This window comes from Artemia sp. Qi Xiang Cuo, chromosome 4 (genome assembly GCF_049724085.1).
Source record: "Artemia sp. Qi Xiang Cuo chromosome 4, ASM4972408v1, whole genome shotgun sequence".
Taxonomy (NCBI): Eukaryota; Metazoa; Arthropoda; class Branchiopoda; order Anostraca; family Artemiidae; genus Artemia; species Artemia sp. Qi Xiang Cuo.
The window spans coordinates 40,942,908-40,957,953 of NC_142797.1; the positions used below are offsets into that span (position 1 = coordinate 40,942,908).

The 15,046-nt window shown below is 34.5% G+C and overlaps 1 protein-coding gene across 1 annotated transcript in view; it reads right to left on the bottom strand.

Moving 5' to 3' along the window:
• Positions 1-320: 320 nt before the first annotated feature.
• The window catches only part of LOC148953113 (uncharacterized), a 66,063-nt gene continuing 51,337 nt past the window's right edge, over positions 321-15,046 (bottom strand). The window contains exons 10-13 of the mRNA XM_089087871.1: positions 13,378-13,502; positions 6,819-6,912; positions 2,666-2,776; positions 321-519 (exon numbers count right to left, since the gene is read on the bottom strand). Coding sequence (XP_088943997.1) covers positions 439-519; positions 2,666-2,776; positions 6,819-6,912; positions 13,378-13,502 — 411 coding nt within the window. The 3' untranslated portion in view covers positions 321-438. The remainder of the gene's footprint in view (positions 520-2,665; positions 2,777-6,818; positions 6,913-13,377; positions 13,503-15,046) is intronic.

Consider the following 15,046-nt stretch of genomic DNA (forward strand, 5'->3'; position numbering starts at 1 on the left):
CATTATTTTTTCGTTTTTTTTTACCTTATCCCACAAAGATGCACTTTTTCTTTAAAGATATCCTTTCTTCCGTATAGCTTAAACAAAAAAGTACTCTGAATATTGTCTAGTATTTCATACAGACTCAGTAGTGTTATTTACAGTTTCCAGAGGTAAAGAATGAAATTTAACGATTATTTTGGTGTTCAGTGCTGTCGATGGCAAGGTTATTTTTTCTTTTTTTTAATCAGTGATTTTTTTTCTTCTACCTCCCTTACGGGAAAGTTTTGATTTTTAGGGAAGGTTTGTTAATTACGTGTTCTGTTAATAAAAATTTCCTTGTTAAAATGTATTTATAAAGTAATCATTACAAAACGAAAATAAATGAGGAAAAGCAAAACAGCTCAAATAATGAACCCAGCTAGTTTATTTTAACACGGTATTTATTTTCATGGTAATTTACTTAGAGCTCAGATAGATACTAATCATGAGTTTATAGATAGAAGGTGCTTCTTCTTCGAGAACGGGGAGCAGTAAATCCTGAAAAGATGAAAATATTTACAGATAGAAATAAGCACGTTTTCTTGTTTGACTCACTACGGCACGCAATTACGTTTAACTAAACACACTGTCTCGCAATACGAACACAAATTGGAGATTAAATACGTATTCTAGAAACTCCAATACGTGAGAGCATAATCCTTTTCTGCATCTATTATAAGGTGAATTACAATTGCAAATCACTAATTACGAGCTATACATTTACGTTATTACGAGCTTGTTGAAATCAAAAGAAGTTCTAGCTAACATTAAAATTTGCGCGAACTGGTTGTTCTTAAATTTCCAGGGATATACACGCTAAACACGAAAAAAAAAAAATGCATATAGAAAATGAATGAGAAAGTTCAAGGATATGTTCTTCCAATGGAGAAAATTGTACGTAGAAGTGAAGGAAGAAATTTAAAGTGCGTATCCGATCTAGGTGGCATAGAGTTGAGATCCCAGTGAAATACGCGATTTTGTGACAAGCCTACATCTATAACTTGTACAAAAAGGACTAGATACTTCCAGCACCAGATTCATTAGTTGCAAATCTATTAATCTACTGAGCCGGAATTATGATATTACTTAGAGATTTTCTTAGAAAACGATTGGAACTAGCTAAAAAAAACGGACGTGTTCCTATTTTTGGGTACTTTAGACGCGTTTTTTAATTTAAAAACAAACGCAAAGCAAATCCAAAAATATATTGGTCGGTAGACGAGAGAAGCTGAATCTCAGCCATTGAATAATGCCAAAACTGTCACCAAACCCTGGAACATTAACACGTAGGACTGCAGAAAAGTAAAATATCAGAACATGCGCAGGGAAGATAAAGCTTAACACGGAGAAAAAAAGCCCTATTCCAAAGACCCATATATTTACAAAAAATTTTTTTTTGAAACTTGGATCTTTTAAAGTCAGTAGACATCAAAGTTCTACTGACTTTCATTTAACGTTAATCTGATAAAATCACACACTAACAAGTCAAGAATGGCGTTGGTGTGTTAGGATTAATATAAGCAACTTATAATTGTAGAAACTGGCGCTACTGTCTTCAAAAGAAGCACCGACACCGTCCAGTGTTTGGCGTTTTTTTTTTTAGCATTTTATAAGCTTAATAACAATGTTATTTTTTCAGAAACCGAGATCAGACAATTATTATTACACTACATCTGCCAATTAAACTAATTTAACCTCATTATTAACACACTACAAAATGCCAAAAAATACAAAAAAGAGGCGTTGGTGGTTTTCATTGGTCGATACTGGCACCAGTTTCTACTCTTGTGAGTTTCCCACACTCTTTGGTCCGATCTTTTAAACAGTTATTAGTGCCAATATACGGTACGACCGGATAATAATTCCACGGCAGTCGTTCTGCATGGTGGTACATTCGCCTTTACTTTTATTTGGCGTACTAATTTTATTTTATTCAGCGTATTTTTTTTAATTATAGCACAGCTCATGCCCATCACCGAATAAATGAACATTCGAGAAGCTGGTAGGGCTAATAGAACTCTTTAATTTTAAAGGTTATTGTATAAGAAAACTTTACCGACTCCTAAAGTTTTACATAAACAGGGATAATCTCCAAGCATTCATGATTAATATAAAAAAAAACTCAAAAAATTGTTTTGTCGACAGGCACTAAATAATTTCTTTTAGGAACAAGTTCCCTTAGAGTTTCTAGTCTCTAGGCATTGCTTTTTGATAAATAAACACAATCATTATTAAACAAACTGCTGCAAAGATTGCCCTATAATACATTTTACAATCTTCTTCATTGTCAAGGACACCAAGAAAATGTCCAAAAACAGGGATTATTTTTTTCAATCAGATGTCTGGAGCATCAAATTCAAACTGGCAATGAATCTTCTTTTTGAATTTTTTCTGCAGCTTGTTTTAAGGACTTGGCCAATTTGGCCTCTGAACGGTTTATGCAATAATGGTAAAACATATTTTTTAAAATCAAATATGGATAGTAAACTAGTCTGAAAATTTTACAAACATTCATCATCCACACACGAACTTGACCTATAAACAGACAACATTTTTATTTAATAAGATCCTCTGTTGAAATTACTTTTAAAATATACAAACTTATTTTAAGGCTTTTAAAAACGATTGAAGGAACTAAGCTTACCGGTGAATCATCAATCTTCAGACAAGATTCTTTGAAACTCAAGTTGTGTTTCGTGGCATATGCTGCAATAACAGGGAAAAGACATATCCTCTTTGTTAGATTTCTGGGAGTCTGTGAATAGGAAAACTTGAAATTAAACTAAGCAGATAGGTTGGACAAGTTCTCGAGATACATTAAATACATTAAAACTATACCCTTATAGTAGTTTTGTCAGCACTCTGCAAGAGAAAAAGAGAAAAGCAGGACATAGTAGTACGGCCAAGAAATAAAAAAAACTTATGCTACTGCTACTTGCCTAAGGTATAGAAAATGTTCGTCATGTTCCAACCCACCAAAATGTAACTTTTTCGTAATATTTTACAAAAAATATCTTGGTCAGGGCCCAGCACACTTGTTCTGCTCCGACAGTAGGAATATCCATATATAGTTAAAATCCGAGTTAGTTTGATAACAATGTCACATTTCTTTCCTCGAGAAGGATTCCTTCGAGACAGAGATTATTAACAAACAAAGAACAATTCGTACTATTAAACCAACCTTCAGTTACAGTTCTACAGGAAAAATGGGCAGGGACTAATAAGGTTGCACCTGCACAGGGTGTGGTTAGCCCTAACCTCATCACGAAGCGCTTTAACTAATCGTTGACTTTGATGCCATTTGGCCAATTGAATTTCAAAAGAAAAATGTAAATAAAAACATATTTTAGATTCAGGAAGATTTTGATAAACAACTACAAGAAGTTCTTCTTCCAGAGAAAAACTAAAACTAATATCTTAACTCAGATACAAGATCTCTATTAGACTAAGTAGCAGAGGTAAAATATTCGATTGAAAACTGAGATTGTGCGGCGACCATTGAGTGGAAGGGACGCGTCAATATCAACACAAAATTTTTAAGTCTCGACATCAATCAAGGAAAACATTCTTTGGACGCATTAAACAGAGGAACAATTGATCTTGGACTAGGTCCAATAAAAGGTTTTGAATTAGCTTGAAATTCAATTTTCACTTGAAGCCCGACACAAATACCAAACGCTTTTTTTTGTCTTCTTTCACTTAGCATTCCTCGATCAAATTCCTTTCAATGCTTTCAAGTTCATACAATTCAAATTCTGCTCCCAAATGAAAGTTTTCTTACTGCTAAAATTTTAGGGATCTGAACAATCTGTGAAAATGGGTTTTGTTTTCCAGGACTCAGTTGGCTTTTGCTAATAAAATTGGCTCCAATTTCTTGGACAAATATTTCCAGCCCCTATTTCCAGTTGAAAAAAACTGGAAAATAATTTGTGGACATTAATCTGTAATTCAGTATTTAGTGGTTTAAAATAGATAAGTGTATTTAAGATAAAGATGAAATAATTCTACTTCTGGATTTTTAAGACATGGATAAGGATTAAGTGCATCTGTATCCTTTTCTTCTAGAAGGGACTTTTAGCCTTTTCAAGCTTATCACTGATTTTCACGACGGCCCAAGAGACAATCAGGTTTTGGACTGGACCTGTGGTCTTAGTTCGTTGACACTAAACACGTTTAGCAGTTGGAGAATGATTGATACGGATGAATGATTGGAGAATGAATGATTGATACCTTATAGACACGAGATAACATTCCCATCCTATTTCTTATCTAATGATTTAAGATGGCTAATTCTTAGTTCTCAACAGCCACAACTAGATTATACATGCTCTTAAGACTTTAGTTACGGAGATCTGTTTAAGCAAGCCTCTATAAATGACTGATACGCTCAAAAGCTTTGTTGTCAAAGTATTCACCGTAAGGAAAATACTGGTCTGGAGGGGTATCTTTCTTATTCGAACTTGAAGATTTCAAAACATTTTTTGTTAAATTTTGGATTTAATATTAATACTCTTTCTTTTTGTAAGTTCTCTCTTATTGAACCATCAGCGACAGTGACGTTCCTAATTCAATTTCCTTTCTAATAGTCGGACTTTGTAAGGCAAAGTTCGGCTTAGAATGTAAAAACTTTCTCAACAGCTTTTATTTCCAAAGCGGTAGACAGTTTTTGCGGCGAATATGATACAGACTCTCCTTGTCAAACTTGCAATTCAGAACTGGACTTTAGGCATAACCCTTTGAAAATTTTCTGGACTGTTTGGCCAAGCGTGGATGGTTCGTCGATGAGTATCGCAGAGGGACTTCAAAATTGGCTTTGAACGTGTCTTAAATAAAATATTTTAGATGCCTATCACCAGCTGACATTCGGCAATTTCAAAGTAAATAAGGTTGGGTAAATTATCAAGAATTAAAAAATTCTGCAACAAAGAGTTTCTACAGAAATCTAGTCAAACCGAGCAGAATTTTTATTCTATCTTAAAGCTATTGAGTGGCAAAATTACAAAGAGATTTAAGCAATTTAATCAAGCTTACAATTACAAGCATAAAATTTTATTACAAGCACAAAATTTGAAGATAGTGGCAAATAATTTTAAAAATGAAACTGTTTTGAATACACAACAAGTACTCGTGTTGGCGGCATTCACGACCAACCTGTTGAGTGGGAATTCAGTTTATGCTAAACCGATCATGGAAAATCAAGAGTCAATTTAAACACTAGTGGATTTTTACATGATGAGCAACTTACATAAGAAAATTTACATTGGTTCAGAAAAGGAGAAACCCCACCAGAACCTAGAATGGGATTTCACTAAAAGTTCTACCAGTAAAACCAACTTGTTGGAAAAACGACAAGATTCACTTTCGCTCTTCTCTCACCTTCTGGTCATTTAGTTTGATTCAGTTCGTACTATCTTAATTTTGTTTCACCCGAAAACACACCTCAGCTAGTTCGCAGATCCCAAATTTCAGCCCTAATTTTACACGAAATACATTTTTCTTACTACTCGGAGGTGTGGCTACTATTAAAAGAGAAGCAAAAAAATAAAGAACAAAATATCATGTGACAGGTATATTTTTACTAAAGCTGTTTTAGTGGCTTATATTAGGCGGAAACCTCAGTTGGAACGAGGCTGAAGGACCATAATCATTCCCAACACAATTCTGGCGGAAGGAGATAGCCCCACATAAAAAGATTTAAGCGGGTTATTGCATTTATGGAACACACTTTTAGCACATTTTAATCAAGTTAAGCTTAACCATCCGAGTTTCGAAAGAAACCATCGACTACTCCCATAATTGTTTCTAATAGAGTAGCAACACAAAACCATTTTTATGCTAGTGTGAGAAACAGAAGCGGGAAATAACGATGAGCAATGTTAAAAATTAATTTGTTGCGTATGTGGTGGAATAAATAAAACAAAACAATATGGCTCTAGCCGTGACCAGAGAGGCTCGCGACTTATAGATTTCACTCTGAAAAAAAAATTGATGAATTTATTTCATTCTTCTTTTACGTTTAACTACTTTTCCCTTGACCCTTAGAATTTAACATGTAGTCACAAAAATAATTAATAGCAATTATAAACATACTTTTAGAGCTCCATTGGTCAGTCTTTGGTACTTTTGGAAAAATCTTTCTGACAAAAAATAACTTAAACAGATAAAGAGGGAGAAATTTAAAATATTAATAAAAAATAAAGCATCTTTACATTCTTTTACAATAGCTACACAACACTTAGAACAACCATACACATAGGAACACAACAAGAGATGCAAAGGTACAAGAGTAATAAATAGGCACTGCGTATACAAAACTATTAGTGTCTACGAAAGAGAAAGAGAAAAAAAAACAAAAAAAAACATCCAGCTTTAAGACATGTTTGAAAATTGACAACTACGGTCAAACTGTTTAACTTAATAATTTTCAAAACGCGAGGAGAGTGTAATATTTTATGGACCTCATTATCAATAGTTTCATTTAGACAAAACATAATACAAAGCTGTGGACGCAGTGTCTATGACAGCCCTACAACAACTAACATGTCTTCACAGCACAAAGCCGCCTGAGCATATATATATATATACAGATATATATATATATATATATATATATATATATATATATATATATATATATATATATATATATATATATATATATATATATATATATATATATATATATATATATATATATATATATATATATATATATATATATATATATATATATATATATATATATATATATATATATATATATATATATATATATATATATATATATATATTATTACCTTAGGAAGGAAGAGCCCTTTAAGTACTGATTGAATTTCTCTCAAAGATTCTTGGAATGACGCATCTGAGGACTCGGATAACACCGCAAAATACCTAAAGGATAAAAGAAAGAAAAAGCAACATCTTTTATTGGTAACTTGTGTTCACAAATGCTCGTATGCACAAGCCATAGGGGGTGGTTAATCGGTGGAAGCAGGCCAAGAACATATAAAAAGTTTGTTTAAAGCTGTCATTCTTCTAAATTACTTGCCAAGGAGGAGGTTTTTTTTTTTAGAGCAATATTCTGGGATTCTTATTCCCGTTCTCCCTTCCAATACAATTTGTTTTTTTACAATACTTGCTAAAGACTCCAGTTAGAGAAATGTGTGCAGCTGAACAAATAAAACTATATATACAAGCATTATTTCTTTTTCATTCAAAGACTTTGAGCAAAAAAATCAAATCTCGTACAAATCTTGAATTAAATACTGTGATCAGTGCTCATAATCTGTCCTAAAGAGCGGTCATACTCTGAACGGCTTTGCTATCTCAATCCTATGAAGATTGGGAGGGTGAACGACGCGGAAAACAGTCAAAACTTTACAAGAAATGTTTCATACGGCCTTCCGAATACAGTGCCAATCAAGGAAGGGTCATGGGTCATGACCTCCGTAAAAGGAATCCTTGTTTCTAATTTAACTTACTGTCCTTTCTTTTTTTTTAGCTTTTAAGCAGAAAGTTAAATTTCTAACTGAGATTGTAGATATGACACCCAAACCCTTTATGCTCCGCGTTACGTGAGATCTCACACGACTACAAAACATTTTGCTGGCCAGCTCCTGGCTCTTGGTTTCAAATAAAACTTTACTATGTGCTTTCCTGTTTAATTCATTCTAGTTTATGGTTAATTGCCCGTCATTCGATCAGGGAATAAATTTTTTTCTTCACAACTTATATCAATAACTGCAATTGATCATGCTGTAATGCTCAGCTAAGAAAAAAAGATTACTCCTTGAGAAAAAAATCTTTAACAGTAATATGCGGGGACATGGTTCACACAGCTCTATGGGGAAGGACTCAAAATTATATAGGTGGCCCATTCTTCACAGATAAATTTTAGTGGAAAAGGTAGGCACGCCACAGCTTGCTAAAACTGAAATCTTGCAGGAAATTGACGTAAGGATGTCTGATGGTACAAATTCCACCCATGATCCCCATAACCCTTATACTCCAGGTGTCCCTGGGCAGCCCCTTATACCCTTAATGACATTGCACTAACGTTTCGTCATAGCTATTTTGCTTACCCCATGGACAAGAACCCTGAATTATGCAAATTGCATAAGTTCACGGTTAGCATTTAGCATTAAAATTGAGAATTTTGCACCTCGTTTGAACCAGAATCATGGAAGAATTTTCAATCTGGGAGTGTGGCTTTCCAGTCTGAGTGTTGATCAGAATGATTCAAGCCTAAAAAGTCAATTTTCTGTCAAGCAAGGACTTGGCATCAGGAAGTAATTTGGCGAAATAAGCGTTAGTACATGACCAAATGCTGGCTTTTCGTTCTGCCTGAAACTTAGAAGGCAGGAAACTAACAGCCGAGACAAAAAGGTCTATTGTGCTTGAGCGGTTTATAATCAGGTCGCACCAAAATGAGCTACAAGACTTGGAACATTTTAAATCAGTCTAGACCAAAAGCATCAACCGAACTTGTGCTACCTTCAATCAGCTCAGAGTAAAAGAAGTTACAGAGATTGGATTATTTTAGATGAGCCTACACCAAAAAGACACCCTCCCCCCATTGCACTTCCTGGCTGAAAGGCCATGAAACGGAGATCAGCTACCACCAATAGGGACTGTAAAGTCCAATTGCCATATTCTTTAACTTATACCAAAAGAGGTAACTGGAGACATTTTCCACGTAATACCTTAAATTAGGCCTCCTTTTCCCAAACCACACTGCCTTTCTATGCGTCGTATATATGGGGAGATGAGACCAATCATGTATACAACCATAAATTCAACATTTGTTTTACAATTGGAAGACAGAGAAGACTTTGCCACCTTCATTGGAAATGTATTTTACATTTAGGCAGTATTAAAAAAGAAAATTTACATCTTAAGACTTTGAATGAACTCTGTTATTGAACTGTCTCAGAAAAATCTAGGGAATGAACTGGAAGTTATTATTTTGTTTTGTATAAATACGTGAGTTTTAATTTTAATGGACTTACCCTATGTAAACGTTTATTTGTTTGAGTAACTGCATTTGGAGCATTTTCAATCAGCTCAGATCCAAAGGAGTGATCTCACAGAAAATACTTTCAATTCATATACTTTGAGCGAAGGAGACTTTAATGCAAAATTAATGTTCCCAAAAGTGCGCAAATATACAAAAATTTGTTTTTTGTCCACTCGACTTGACACTTAAGAAGCATGTACCCCTAGTCGAGAGGATGTCCAAACATACAAAATTTCAAGGTTAAAACGGTTAAAGTCCATGAAATCAGCGGCTATCATATGGGAAACCGTTTGATAGAAAATCACAATGGAGTGAGGTAGGGTTAATTTTAAAAGCACTGCCTTTTCTGGTTTCTCAGCTCCATGGCGTCAAAGTTAAAGAACAATTTTAATTTCTGGAACAATCCCGTTTTTCTCAAATTTGACTTGACTGTTGAGTTTATTTTCTATTCGTTCAGATTTTATTTATTTATTCAGAGTAACTTCTGTTTGTCTTAGGTTAGACTTATTATATGCTTTGTTTTTGCTCATTTTAATTTTGGATATCGCTCTTTACTTTTCTTTGAAAACAGTTTTTACATCGATAGCACTAAGATATACAGGTGTTAGCTCAAGAGTTTTATTGTGCCTCTATTACAACATTTTAGACAAAATTCGCGAATGCAATCAGCATTACTGTCACATAAAATGTTTTGTCGCTTCTTTGTAAAATTCTTCACAAATAGAGCAGTTTTATACACTAAATTATTGTCAGATATTTTCCAGCCTCCATGATTCTTACGTGAAGATCAGTTTTATTTCGTCGAAATTTCAATGTTAAAACAGTTAAAGTCCATGAAATAGGCGGCTATCATATGGGATACCGTTTGATAGAAAATCACAATGGAGTGAGGTAGGTGAAATTTTGAAAGCACTGCCTTTTCTGGTTTCTCAGCTCCATGGCGTCAAAGTTAAAGAACAATTTTAATTTCTGGAACAATCCGTTTTTCTCAAATTTGACTTGACTGTTGAGTTTATTTTCTATTCGTTCAGATTTTATTTATTTATTCAGAGTAACTTCTGTTCGTCTTAGGTTAGACTTATCATGTGCTTTATTTTTGCTCATTTTAATTTTAGATATCGCTCTTTACTTTTCTTTGAAAACAGTTTCAATACAAAAGATGAGTACACAAAGACTGTGAGTGATATAAATTTTTATCACATTTCCTTATTCAGAATATATAGCTCTAGTACAACCTAAAAGGAATTTGCTGTGAAGAGATTCATTTCAAATATTTTAGTTCCCCAGTTCTATTAGTCTCGAGCCAGCAAAAAAGGTGTTACTTCTACATCACCCTGAATGTTTAGTTTAGTTATTGTATATATGTTATTGTTTTTCTATAACTTTATATATATATTACTTATCTATTTATACATATTTTTATTATTTATATATTTCCTAATTCAGAGTATATAGCTCTAGTAGAACCCAAATGGAATTTATTGTAACGGAATTTAAATGAAACTACATCACCCTGAATTTTTAGTTTAGTTATTGTATATATGTTATTGTTTTTCTATAACTTTATATATATTGTTTAAATATTTTTATAAATTCTTATTATTTATATATTTCCTAATTCAGCGTATATAGCTCTAGTATAGCCCAAATAGAATATACTGTAAAGAGATTCATTTCAAATATTTTAGTTCCCCAGTTAGATCAGTCTCGAGTCAGCAAAAAAGGCGTTACTTCTACATCACCCTAAATTTTTAGTTTAGTTATTGTATATATTTTATTGTTTTCTATAACTTTATACATATTGTTTAACTATTTTTATATATTGATATTATTAATATATATCCTATTTCAGTGTATATAACTCTAGTAGAACCCAAATGGAATTTACTGTAAAGAGATTCATTTCAAATAGTTTAGTTCCCCAGTTCGATCAGTCTCGAGTCAGCAAAAAAGGCGTAACTTCTACATCACCCTGAATTTTTATTTTAGTTATTGTATATATTTGATTGTTTTTCTATAACTTTATATATATTGTTATAATTTATATATTTTATTTTAAATATTTTATAAAAATTATATATTATACAAATTATAAACTATATAGTATGTAAAATAAAGTCCAGATCTATGGTCAACAGCCTCTGCAAAAACCGACTGACGGAGATACTGGTGACTGAGATGAGTTTTACTTACAGTTACAGGAGCGAATAAACAGGATCCCATGTAGAAATATGGTGTTTTTATTAGGAGGTTTTAGCACCCAGGTCGGTAGAGATAAGAGACAGATGGTATACAAGCCTAGGTAAATTTGGTGTAGGAAAGGAAAACAGTAATGGCTACAGACTGCTGCAATTTTGTAGGTATAACAATCTCTTTATAACCAATACAGTGTTTGGTCATAAAATAGCCCACAAGTTAACCTGGTATCCACGTGATAGTAAGACAGCGAATCTTATTGATTGTGTTATTGTAAACCGAAGACTGGCAGGACCAATACAAGATACTAGGGTGTGTAGGAGTGCTGTTATTGATGTTAAAAGTGAAGATCCTAGCGATCGTAGTCGCAGAAAAAGATATAGAGGAAAATGAAAAAGTTTGTGATACCTTGGATGTGAAGGAAGAATTGTCTTGTGAGGAAGAATTAGCGTAAGTTCTAAAAGGATTAAAAAATAATAAGGCCCAGGTTTTGATGCTGTGGTAAAAGAGTTTCTTAACTATGGTGGCTCTGAGGTTAGAAATAAGTTACTGAAGATTATGAATATGATTTTTGGAAAAGGGGAAGTACCTAACAATTTTAGGGAAACCCTAATTAAACCACTGTATAAGAAAGGTGATAAGAGCAAGTGTGGTAATTAACGAGGCATTAACCTGGTCTCTGTAGGTAGCAAATTACTTAGTAATATAATACTATTTAGACTGAGAGATGCTGTAGACAAAGTGATAAGAGAAGAACAGTGCGATTTTAGAAGGGTTAGAAGATGTGTCGACCAAATTTTCACTCATAGGTTAATAATTGGGAAGTGCTTAAGTTATCAAATACCTTTGGTTCTCAGTTTTATAGATTATGAGCAAGCATTAAATTCTGTTGATACAAGAGATTTAGCAAAGGTCTTATCCTTGTATGGTATACCAGATAAATACATTAAAGTGATTAGTGTTAAGTACGAGAATAACACTGCTGCGGTTAAGGTAGGAAATGAGGTTTGCAGCTGGTTTCATATTAGATCAGGAGTTAAGCAGCGTTGTGTTCCATCCCCCTTTATATGAATCATTTTGATGGACTTTGTCTTAAGGAGCACAGGAAAGGCAATGGGAGAACACGTAATCAAAAGGGGAGGAAAACCTTTCGTGGACTGAGATTATGCTGATGATTTAAGTATCCTAGATGAAAGTGTGAGCAAAATGAATGAACTTTAAGAGGTTTTGCGGGTTCAGGGTGCTAAAATAGGTTTAAACATTAATATTAAGGAGACTAAGTCACTAAGGCTAGGAATAAGTGAAGATGAAAAGGTTACGTTGGGTAACAAAAAGATTGATGAGGTGGACAGCTTTACTTACTTTGGTAGTATTATTAGTAAAGACGGTGGGTTGTTAAAAAAGCAGTGAAGATGTTAAAAGTAGAATAGCCAAGGATCGGATTGTTTTTTTTTACAGTGGAAAAAAGTTTGGAAGAATAGGATGATAAGTCTGCAAACCAAGATTAGAATATTGGAAGCTACAGTGGTGGCAGCGGTCAAATATGGTTCTGAAGCATGGGCGCTGCGAAAAGCGGATGAAGATTAGCTAGATGTTTTCCAGAGAAATTGCCTACGGATTATTCTGGGTAACAGGCTGACCGTCAGTATTCCAAACATCAGACTGTACAAAAAATGCTGTTCTATCCCGCTTTTAAGGGCTATAATGAGAGAAAGGTTGAGATGGCTTGGGTACGTTCTGCGGAAGAATGATGACAGATTGCCAAAAATTGAATTTTTTGGCCAACCGTCAAGGGCTAAACGGAAAGAAGATCGTCCGCGAAGGGGTGGAAAGATGTCATAAAGAAAGATTTAAGGGAAATGGGAACTTCCTGGGAGGGTATAAAGAAGGAGGCTTTGAATAGACCGGGATAGAGGAGGAGCGTGCGTAGCTGTGTTGGCTTCAGGCGGCTTGGTGCTACAATGAGTTGTTAGTAATAGTAGCTTGATTGCGTTGGTTCTTATTTGTTTCTCCATCCATGCTATACAGGGGTAAAGTAGAAAATTCTCATGGAGAATGCCATTGATAGGTTTACGTAAAAGCAGACTCATTCCAAAGAATCTAAAAAAAAAGCTAAAAAAGAAGATAAACAAAAGTATTCTTACCCATTTAAAAGTTTACACAAACTACAAAACAAATCTGTATGGCAAGAGGAAGCAATTGCAGAAATGAGAGCGACTGGAACAGTAGAAAAACAGTCCAAATTTGTTGACGTTTCACAGTCAAAGATCTAAAAGTAAATAAAACCAAGACCTATCAATGCCTTAAAACAACAGTTTCTTTTTACTCAACTGTCATTTGTGAGAGCTGGGTTTGAACCACTTCCCCTCAAACCGTTGCACTTACAGCCACGCCTGTAGACCCTTACCGCCTTTTCCTAAAACCTTGAAGGCCATGGTTCCACATTTTGACTCTTTTTGGCTCTCCAATAATTTCGATAAACACCTCCGCACATGCTGCTTCTTAGACTAAAGCCAAATGAGGGGATGTAGTAATTGAGTGATTATATTTGAAAAGCAGAAAGAGAAAGTAAGAGAAAACGAGGAAGATATATAATTTAACTTTTTTATTTCATTTTATTATAGATAACGATATATATGATATAATGTTATTTCATTTTATTATGTATAATATACTTTCGCCATTAAGACTTCTTGCCAGCCTGGTTCAAGTAGACAATCATCCGTAGTTATCAAAAGAGCAATTCCAATATCAAGTAGTCCTGACATAACTAAAACTTATGCTTGCCAAGTATTTTCAGAAAGGTCCAATGAAACTTCTTTGCAATCATAGGCAGCGCAATAGCACTGCCTAAGTAAAGAGGGATGTGGGCACAATGCATTTTTTTTTTTTTTTTTTGGTTTGTTTTAAACCAGGGCACTTCGTATCGAAGGAGTTGTCGTAGAAACTTCAAAAAGGGCTCTTTCGACTGGAAATTGAAAGGGCTAGTGCTCTTTTTAATACTCGAAAGTGATTGGAGGGCAACTAACCCTCTCCCACGCCCATCATTTCCCCAAACGCATCGAATCAAAATTTTGAGATAGCCATTTTGTTCAACGTAGTTGAAAGGTCCGGAAATTATGTCTCTGAGGATGAACCCCCCCCCCCCACCGCCCTCAGGGCAAGGGTTGTAAGTTACTGCCAGGGGGAATATAAGGTTTATATAGAAAGGGTGATCGTATAAACTTTGGAGGGGGTTCGTTGGATCGGTAATCAGGAGTTCTAGTGCCCTTTTAAAGATTCAGTCATCGGAGGGTTGATACGCCCCCCCCCCACTCCTTGTATTTTCCCGAAATACATCAGAGAGAATTTTTTAGATGACCATTTTTTGTCGTAAAAGCTTCGGAAAAGGCTCATTCGATTAGAAATTGAAAGGGCTAGTACCCTTTTTAATAGTCAAAAGTGATTGAAGGGCAACAAGCACCCCCCACCCATCAATTCCCAAAACAATCTAATCAAAATTATGAGATAGCCACTTTGTTCAACGTAGTTGAAAGGTCTGGAAATTATGTGTTTGAGGATGACAACACCTCCCCCACAGTTCTCAGCGCAAGGGTTACTGCCAGGGGGAATATAAGGTTTATATAGAAAGGGTGATTGTATAAACTTTGGAGGGGGTTCGTTGGATCGGTAATCAGAAGTTCTAGTGCCCTTTTGAAGATTCAGAGTCATCGGAGGGTTGATGCTCCCCCCTCACTCCTTGTATTTTCCCGAAATGCATCTGAGAGAATTTTTTAGACGGCAATTTTTTGTCGTAAAAACTTCGGAAAAGGC